The 10,011-nt window shown below is 53.8% G+C and overlaps 1 protein-coding gene across 1 annotated transcript; it reads right to left on the minus strand.

The window, feature by feature from the left end:
* Nucleotides 1-2,518: 2,518 nt before the first annotated feature.
* On the minus strand, nucleotides 2,519-4,956 carry TICAM1 (toll-like receptor adaptor molecule 1). Its single transcript, XM_008587737.1, has one exon. The coding sequence runs from the start codon at nucleotides 4,954-4,956 to the stop codon at nucleotides 2,821-2,823; it is 2,136 nt and encodes a 711-aa protein (XP_008585959.1). The 3' UTR covers nucleotides 2,519-2,820.
* Between the last annotated feature and the right edge of the window lie 5,055 nt (nucleotides 4,957-10,011).

Consider the following 10,011-nt stretch of genomic DNA (forward strand, 5'->3'; position numbering starts at 1 on the left):
GCAGAGAACGTCCAGCTCTTCCCTTGCCCCTGTGGGCTGCGTATGTGGCTGTGTGAGCTTGGACAGGTGACTTCACCTCTCTGGGCTTCGGTTTCATCATCTGTAAATTGGGCACAATGATAGTCCCTTCGGTCCAGGGTCTGGGTACCCACCAGTGGGCAGGCCTTCGGGTCCCGAGGGGCTCTCAAAAATGATCCCCCTTTGCAGATCTGCTGGGGCATCATGAGGACCTGTGGAAATGCGAGTTCCAGACCTGAAGTCACTGGGTCCATCATACAGATGAGGATGATGAAGTCCAGGAAAGGGCTGTGACTCACCCCAAGTCCCACAGCGTTGCAGGAGTGAAGTAGAGGCTCGATGCCGGCTCTTCCTGCAGCCAAGGCCAGCAGGGCTTCTCAGACGGCCTGGCTGAGCTAGGACAGGTGAAGGTCCCCAGGCTGAACTCCTGTCCAGTAGCTTTAAGGAACAGGAAAGGGCTCCTGAATTAAGAACGTCCTGAATGTGTCCGCTTCTCCCCACTCCTCTGCCTCCACCTGGTCCAGCCCCAGCCAGCATCCCTCACCTGGCCTAGCTCAGTCGCTTCTGTCCTGCCCCCATCCTCATCACCGCTTGTCCCCAAGGCCCCCCAAGGTTTGTCCTCCCTGCAGCAACCACCAGAGGGCACCTGTGAGCACCTGAGTCAGATCCTGTCCCTCCTCTGCCCACAGCCCTCCATGGCTCCCACCTCCCTGGCTGGAAAAGCCCAAGTCCTCCCCATAGCCCACAAGGCCCTGCATGACCTGCCCTGTCCCCTCCCTGCCCCCCCCCCCGCTCCCACTCACTCTGCTTCAGCCACACGGGCTTCCTCGCTGTTCCTCCAACTTGCCAGGTTCGGTCCTGCCTCCGGGCCTTTGCACGGGCTGTGCCCTCTACCTAGGTCATTCCCAGCCCCACCCCGGCTCTTCCCATGACCAACTCCTTCTCTTCCTCCAGGTCTCAGCTCCAACATCACCTCCTCAGAGACGCCCTCCCTGACCACCCTGACTAAGTTCTCCCTCCCTCCTGGGACAGTCCCCATCATCTTGACCTATTTATGCCTTCAGAAGTCTCTTTACTTCCTGAAATTTTCTTCCTTCTTTCTTTGATGACTTGTCCACTGTTCTCATCCCTGCAGCCCCCACGGAAAAGACAACAAGCGATGGATCATGCCTGGAAATGATGCGAGTGACTGATCACGTCTGTCTTCACTCCACCCCGCTGCATCCCAGTGTCTGGGACAATCCCCGGCACAAAGTAGGTGCTCACGGAATGTTGGCCAAATGAACAGATGGCCAGTTCACTGTAACGGTGCATCCCAGTGTCTGGGACAATCCCCAGCACAAAGTAGGTGCTCACGGAATGTTGGCCAAATGAACAGATGGCCAGTTCACTGTAACGGTCCAGGTATTGGCAGCTGGCTCTTGTCTCAGTGGACAGAAACCACCCCGCCTCACCCTGGAATCTAATCTCAGAAGGTCATTCTCCAGGTTTCACTGCAGGATCGCCACTGCCAGGGTCAGAGCTCTGACAAAGTCTGAGTCAGCGACTGAATATAGCAAGTGGCACATGACTCAGACCAGGCCTGCCCTTCAGCACGACCCAGCAGTGGAGGAAAACTCAAGCAAACTCAATGTTCAAATCAGGCTGTTGGGCACGAGGGTTCCTGGATCAGTGAGTCCAATTTTGCCCTTCTGGGGCCCTCCTTCATTTCCTCCCTTGGAAGTTTGGCCTCTTCCATTGGAGTCTTCCCACTTCCAATCTGGGTGGCTTTAGGGGCCAGAATTCATTTCTTTGGGTCTCGGTGTTCCCATCTGTAAAATGGGCCCATGAAAGAAGCTTCTCCCTTGAGGGGTCCATTTTCAGAATTAAAATGTGTTTATGAATTTAAAGCCTCAAGAATCAATACATGTTAAGCACTACACAAATGTTAACTATTCTTGTTCTCAAGAGATCTGTTACCCTGAAAAAAATTAAGCCCATCCATGTGGGGCACACACACTTAATGAGCACTGTACCTGGTGTACAGTGTACCTGGTGTTAATGTATTATTGCTGACATGATCTGCTAACCACCTTGAAACAACTGGCATCCACAAACCCACTTCTCAGATCAGAAAGCAAAGGATCAGAGAGGTGAAGGCACTTACCCAAGGTCACACAGCTGGATCTCAGCCTAGCCTTGGTGGTGGTATCAAGGCAGACACCTCTTAAAATAAAGGGCTGCAGCAGAAACTGCTAAATGTACCCCAGTGTCTTCCCCACCTTCCCAGGATTAGAATCAAGGCTTTCAGCAAGGCACGTGGCCTCCCAAAAGACTACAGTTCCCAGCTTCCCTTGAGGCAGACGGGAGGCCATGTGACTACATTCTGACCAATGGGGTGAGAGCAGATGTGTGCAACTTCCGGCCCTTGCCAGTCCAGAGGAGGGGGGGCTTCTCCCTTCCCCTTCCCTTTTCCGGGAATGGGATAGCTGGACAGAGGGGTCCTGGAGGACAATAGCGCTGGAGAAGCATTCAATAAATATTTATTATAATTAAAAGACCATACCAATATCCCCCGCCACCAAGACGCCCCACCCAGAGATAAAGAGATTGAATTGTAAACATTATATCCAGTTCTGGTTACCAGGAAGCCCATCCGGGTCTATTTCGCTGTATTTCCTGAGAAATAAGGGTCTCCTGGGCAATGTACTGAAAATGGCACATGACCCCATTTTTACTGCCCACCAGATGGGGGGCAGATGGGGGGGTCTCCAAGGTCCTGCCCAAAGCCCATGCCAGGGTCCAGGTGTGTCCCACAGGCAGTCAGGCCTGGTCACTCGGCCATTCCACCTCCTGTGTCTTGTCCTCGGGTGCCTGGGCCCCTCTCTGGTTCCACATGTGGTTGTTTATCCCCAGCTGCACCATCTGAGCATGGTGGATAATGAGAGGTTGTAGCCCAGGGCCCTGAGGGGGCTCCAGTGAGGCGGTGGGGAAGGCCGGGGGCTGCGGGGAGGCTGGGGGCCGTGGGAAGGCCGGTGGAGGGATCCCAGTCTGCCACGGATGCAGGAGCTGCGGCTGAGGGCAGCCTGGCCAGCTGGGGAAGGATGGGGGGACTCCCAGGGGCACCTGACCTCCAAAGGGGACCTGAGCCCCGGAGGGCACCTGAGTCCCAAATGACATGTGGCTCCCAAAGGCCATCTGGAGGCTCTCCATCTGCGCCTGCCAGGACAAGTAGCTCTGGAGGTAAGCGGAGTGGGCAGCGCTCACAGCTGCCGCCTGCTGCTGCTCGGCGTGCAGACGCTCGCTCTGCTCCCGCAGGGTCCGGGCATCCTGTTCCTTTCTCCAGGTGGCCTTGCGGGCCCGGAGCTTCTGAGGCTTGAATGTGTTGGCCACCTTCCTGGCGAAGATCGGGGAGCGTTCATCCAGCCACACGAGGCCCCCGAGCAGGCTGGCCACATCAGAGCCGAGCTGGGCCAGGGAGCTCTCCAGGGGCAGGAAGGGGATGACACAGTCATGCCAGCCGTGCCGCGTGAGGCTGCTCATCAGCGTGTGGCTCGTCTGGTGCCGGCTAAGGCGACAGTCAAAGTTACAGGTGAGCAGCAGAATGGTGAAGGCTGAGTGCTCGATGGCATCCTGCAGGCACTGCAGCTGGCCGCGCCCGGGCACCTGGAAGTCCTCGCAGAAGGTGGCCCCGTCGGGCACGCCCAGCTCCTCCAGCCTCTCCCGGACACGCAGGGCGATGTGCTCGTCCGCCCTGGCGTGGAGGACCACAAAGTTATAGAATTTCTGTTCTGACGATGTCACATCAGGGGAGGACAGGCACGGGGACGAGGAGGCCGGGTGAGATGAATAAGGGGACGATGGGGATGGAGAAAGGGGAGACGTTCTGGGACCCTCGGAGGGCATTGGTGGGTGTGGCTTGGTATGCTGGGACGTGGTGTCTTCTACAGAAAGTTGAGGTGGCGGCGTGGGGTCTTTGACAGAACAGTGGTTTTCAATGGGCTGCAGAATGGGCGAGGGGAGAGACTTGGGGGCTGCGCACACCTCGGTGCACTCCACCGGGTAGTGGGTGCTGGTTTCTGGTGCTGCGGGGGAGTCTGGGAGGCCAGCTGGGGTCGGACCTGGGGCCACATCAGGGAGCCCCAGGGCTGGGCTGTTTGGTGGCTCCGGAGAGCTGGCAAGATCCACCGAGGGGGGCCAGCTCATCTCCTCGGGCTCCTGGCAGCCTGGAGGGGCAGGCCCAGGCACCTGGCTGGTGAGGGGCTCATCACAGAGCTTGCTGGGTCCGTGGGGGCGGTGGTGGAGACTGAGGGCCATGGTGGGGGACTGGCTGATCTCCAAGTTGCTGACCAGGGAGGCCGGGCTGCCGGTGGATCGCAGGGAGTGCCCATGGCTCCAGCCCGACAGGTTGTCGATAGGGCGTGGAAGGCTCCGGGTACCAGAGGGCGAAGCTGAGGATGGAGGAAGGCAGTCCAGATCAGAGTGGAGGGGCCTGAAGACCCCCGGGTCCCCAATGATGTCCCACCCACACCGGTCCCGAGCTTCATCCTGGAGTTCCCCCAGCCGGTGGTCGTCCCTGGAGCTGAGGGCACAGAGGGCCGCCTGGTAGGCCACATCCCGCATGGAGGCTGGACACAGCTTCTCCTCGGCCAGCAGATGGTACAACCGGGCAACAGCCCAGGACACGTCCAGGGGCTCCTCCGGGGCCTCGGTGCTATCGACGCCAGCCCACTGGCGGGCCACCAGCTGAGCCACTGCATCTGCCTTCAGAGCCTCCAGAGAGATCCTGGCCTCGGTGTCCTGGCCCAACTTCAGGAGCACCATGGCGTGCAGGAGGTCTGCCCCCTGGCAGCCCAGGCGCAGAGTCTTCAGTTTGTGCTTCAGATACAAGAGCTTGTCCTGACCCGCCGCGCCTAGAATGTCGAAGGCACCAGGGAGTGACGGGCCCGGGCTGGCCATGGGCATGGGAGGGTGCGGCCTCGGGCAGTAGGAGAAGCTGGGGGTAGTGGAGGCATGTTCTGCACAGCCCGCCTTCTGCACGCCCGGCGTCCCCTACCCATTCACTGTACCAGGTTCTGTGGGGCTACCAGAGCAGACCTGCAGGAAACAGGAGAGGGACATGCGATGACCACCAGGAAAGGAAGGCAGCCAGATCCCCTCTCCCACTGCCTACTTTCCTTCAGATGCCACCATGACCTATCGAGGTGACCTTGGGCAACGTGTGTCACCTCCCCCCAACCTCTGTTTTCCCCTATGCAAAATAATAGCAGCTGACACTTACCTGGGGTTACCCAAGAGGTAGATACTACTATTTTCTCCATTTATAGGTGAAGAAAGTGAGCCACAGAGAGGTGAAGTCACTTGCCAAAGGTCACACAGCTGGTGAGTGACTGAGCTGGGATTTGAACTCAGGCAGTTGGGCTTCAGAGTCTGTGTCCCTAACCACTAGGATACACTGCCTAGGGGGATAATGATGGCAAACACTTAAGAGCTTGTTTCAGGGAATTGAGTTCCATTAACACATGGAAAATTCTGAGTTTGATGACTAGAAACCAGTAGGTGCTGAATATGCTCACTAGGGAGGTAGTCAGCCTCCTAGATGGCCCCCAAGGACCCGACATTCTGGTACTTATGGTCTTGGGTCATCCAGCCAACACTGTACCAGAGTTGGCCTATGTGATTGATAGAATTTGGCAAGGGACAAGGTGTCACTTGTCATATTAGGTTACAAAAGACACTGTGGCTTCCTCTTGGTGGCTCTCTCTCTCACTCTGTCAGGGCTAAGCCATGTGGTGAGCAGCCCACGTGGTGAGGTGCTGAAGCCTCCTGCCAACAGCCATGCAAGGGAGCCACCATGGAAGCAGCTCTTCCGGCCCAGTCGAGTCTTCAGATGAGGCAGCCCAGCTGAGAGCTTGACTGTGACCTCAGGAGGGACCTGAGCCAGAACCCCCCAGTGACAAAGCAGCTCCTAAATTCCCAATCCACAGAAACTGGGCAATACATGTTTGCTGTTTTCAGCCACAAAGTCCTGGGGTGATTGTTACGCAGCAGTAGCTGACTGATGCAGCCAATGTTATTATCATCATGGTGAGCAGACCATTACCGAGCCCCAGCTCTATGCCTAAACTGGGCTGCCAAGCCATGCAGAAGCTATTTCTCCTTCTCTCCATTTCCCAAAAGGTGTCAAGCAGCTTCCAGCTCAGGCACTTTGCATGTGCTGTTCCCTCTGCGTGGAGTGCCCTTTCCCCAGACCTTCCCCTGGGTTATCTTAATCTCATTATTCAAGTCTCAAGCACAATGACACAGCCTCAGGAGGCTTCCACGCCCACCCCAGTTCCCCATCCTAGTCTGTCTCTCCATGTCACCCTCTTCTCAATAGAATTGTCACTGGCTGAACTTTTCTTGCACGTTAACTATTTTGCATTTACTCTCTGCCTCCCTATCAGACCGTAAGCATCAGACAGTGACAGCTGAGCTTCTTCTGGGTGCTGTGGGGTGGTTAAGCCACAGAGCAGGTACTAAACAAAGACGGGCTGGATGAATGAATGAATGTGAATGAATGAACGAGGCTGGTACTCAAAAGTTGTGATGAGAAAACTGAGGCCCAGAGAGAGGCCTTTCCCAAGGGCACATAGAAAAGACACTTGTGACACTGAGTCCGACTTGGGGAAACACAGAGTATTAGGTCCATTCTGGGGGGCCGAGAACCCTTCATCGGCCCCTCAGCCCGCCTAGGATGAGACCTACCGCCTGTCCCACCCTAGTACCCATGATGAGACCTGATTGTTTAGACCAGTGGTTCTCAACCGGGGACAATTCTGCCCTAGTAGGGACACTGGGCCATGTCTGGAGACGTTTGTGGTTGTCACGACTGGGGGTGCTCCTGGCACAGAGTGGGTGGAGGCAGGGACGCTGCTCAGCACCTGCAGTGCTCAGGACGGCCCCACCACAGAGAAGGATCCAGCCCCAAAGTCGCTAGTGCTGAGGTTGAGTAGTGCTAGTCTAAACCAAGAGTCAACTCACTGATCAGCGCTCTGAAAAATCACAGGCCTCGTTGTATAAATGATGCAGGATTTTAAAAAAAATTCATCTTGACCAGGTCCACTGGAGCCCCAAGGCCAAGCTCGCTGGATCCAGGAAGGTCAGGGCACAGGACAGAGAGGGCGTCGGAGTGAGCTGGCGTCTGGGAGCAGAGGCGCGAGGGAGACGTGACTGCCCCCGAGTGGGCCAAAGGAGAAAGGACAGAGAGAGGGGGTCACCGGGGGAAGGAGGGAAGGGGGCGAGCATCTGTCTGGCTGTTTCAAAAAATGGAAGTGGCCTGACGTGTTGAAATGCTGACAGGGAGGGGGGAAAAGGAGAGACAGAAAAAGCAGAGCTGACTTTCTTGTGGGGGGGACAGACAATTGACAAATAAGTGAGGACAATTCACAGTGTGCCCGCTGGTGATCGATGCCAGAGAGAAACATAAAGCCGAGAAGCGGGGGTGGGGGACAAGTCAAGAATACCTAGTATCAGGGGTGCGTGTTTGTAGTTTTAGATGACATGGTCCAAGAAGGCCTCCATGAGGAGAGGCATTTCAACAAGACCTGAAAATGATAAGAAGGGATCCTAGGGGACATCTGAGGGAAGAGCGTTCCAAGCAGAGAGAGCAGCCTGTGCAAAGGTCCTGGGGCAGGACCGAGCCTGGCGTGTTGCAGGAACAGCGAGGAGGCCCATGTGGCTGGAGCAGAGTCAGCGAGGGGGAGAGCGGGGAGGGGATGGCAGGGAGGGGGACAAAGTAGGTCGTGCAGGGCCTTGTGGCTACGGGGGGGACTTGGGCTTTTACCCCAAGGAAAGTGGGAGCTATAGAGGGCTGTGGGCAGAGGAGGGATGGGACCTGATTCAGGGGCTCACAGGCGCCCTCTGACTCCTGCAGGGATGACAGACTGTGTGGGGCTCGGGTGGGAGCCTGGGGACCAGGGCGGAGGAGAGAGATGCTGGAAAAGAGTGTTCCAGGCAGAGGACACAGCCTGTGCAAAGGCTCTGAGGCAGGACTGAACCTGGTATGTTGGAGGAACAGCAGGAGGCCCATGTGGCTGGACTTTTACCCCAAGGGAAGTAAGACCTGAAAAACTGGAGTCACCGTGGATCTGTCTAAACATGACTGCTGTGACTCACCTCAAGCCAATTGTTGCTATGAGGAAACACATCTCATTTTCTGAGAGAAGCCAGAGATCCAGATTTTCAGGGATCTGCTGACTTTTGCCAAGTTGGCAATCAACTCAAATATTTTTAAGAGACCTTGTGAGCTTAAAAAAAAATTAATAAGCTTGTGGGTCAGTGTGCAATCTATGGAGTGAAAACTCTAAACATATTTGTTGCATAATAAATAAATAAAGTGTGTGTGAGAGAGGAAGGGATACATACACGGCCTTCATTCATTCATTTAAGTAGTTCTTTAGTAACTGCCATGTGTTGGGCACCGTTGAATATTCCAGGGACACAGAGAAGAAAAATCAAGAGTAGACTCTTCCCTCTTGGAGCTGACAGTCTAGTGGGTATGTTAATTGCATGAGGGTAATTTGAAAAGTATACGGAAAACAGATTTAAAAGATAAGGTGAATCCTTTCTTGACCTTTTTGAAGACACCTCATATAAATATGTCTTATAGGGCCAACCCGACCCCCTACCCTCCTTCAGGTTTTTGGTTAAGCCTGCCCTGATCACCCCATGCACAACCGCCTGTGACAGGGGTCACAAAATACGGCCCGCCAACTATTTTTGTAAATAAAGTTTTATTGGAACCCCCAACCCTCCTTCAGGTTTTTGGTTAAGCCTGCCCTGATCACCCCATGCACAACTGCCTGTGACAGGGGTCACAAAATACGGCCCGCCAACTATTTTTGTAAATAAAGTTTTATTGGCACACAGCCATGCTCACTCATTTACATATTGTCTGTGGCTGCTTTCCCACTACAGCGGCAGAGCTGGGTAGCTGGAACAGAGACAGTGTGGAAAATATTCACTATCTGGCCCTTTACAGAAAAAGTTTGCCAACACCTGTGTTATAAGACAGGCACAAGATTTTTTTCCCTCCCAGAGAGGGGCAAATGACCAAGATCACATGCTACAACGGCAGAGCTGGGTAGCTGGAACAGAGACTGTGTGGAAAATATTCATTATCTGGCCCTTTACAGAAAAAGTTTGCCAACACCTGGGTTATAAGACAGGCACAAGATTTTTTTCCCTCCCAGAGAGGGGCAAATGACCAAGATCACATAGCGACTAACGGAACAGCTGTTTGGTGCCAGTGTTTGTAACCCTAAGACCAAACGCCTTACAATTACTATAGGGCACAACTGACTGTAATGGGTTGAATTGTGTCCCTCTCACCCACCTCCAAATTCCTATGCTCAAGCCCTAATTCCCGCCTTGATCTTGGACTTCCAGCCTCCAGAACTACAAGAACAAATCTCTGCTGTTTCAGCTGCCCAGTCTGTGGTACTTTGTTATGGCAGCGCTAGCTAAGGAATATACTGGCAGACGTTCACTGTCTAGACCAGCCTGTCCAAAAGAACTTTCTGTGGTAATTATGGGACATCTTGTCCAATGTGGCAGCTCCCAGCTACGTGCATGTAGCTACTGAACAGAAACTGAATTTTGAATACTATCCAGTTTTTAATTAATCAAAATTTAGATATAAAAGCGGAAGCAGTGTAAATGAATCTTCCTTCCCCACTCAACAGGGCTTTGTTGTTTTAGTAGAACTTCATTTCACTTTGTTGAAAATTTAGCCTCCGAATTGAGATCCGGCAAAACACACACCAGATTTCGAAGGATTAGTATGAAGCAAGGTACATAAGATGCCTCATTAATAATGTTTTATATTGATTACATGTTGGATATATTGGGTTAAATAAAATGTATTATTAGAATTAATTTCATTCATTTCATTTTTCTTTTGTTAATGTGGCTTGCTAGGAAATTTAAAAGCATGTTAGGTGTCTCATGTTATATTTCCGTTTGTTTGTTTGG

Source organism: Galeopterus variegatus, unplaced genomic scaffold, assembly GCF_000696425.1.
Source record: "Galeopterus variegatus unplaced genomic scaffold, G_variegatus-3.0.2 Scaffold4520, whole genome shotgun sequence".
Lineage (NCBI taxonomy): Eukaryota > Metazoa > Chordata > Mammalia > Dermoptera > Cynocephalidae > Galeopterus > Galeopterus variegatus.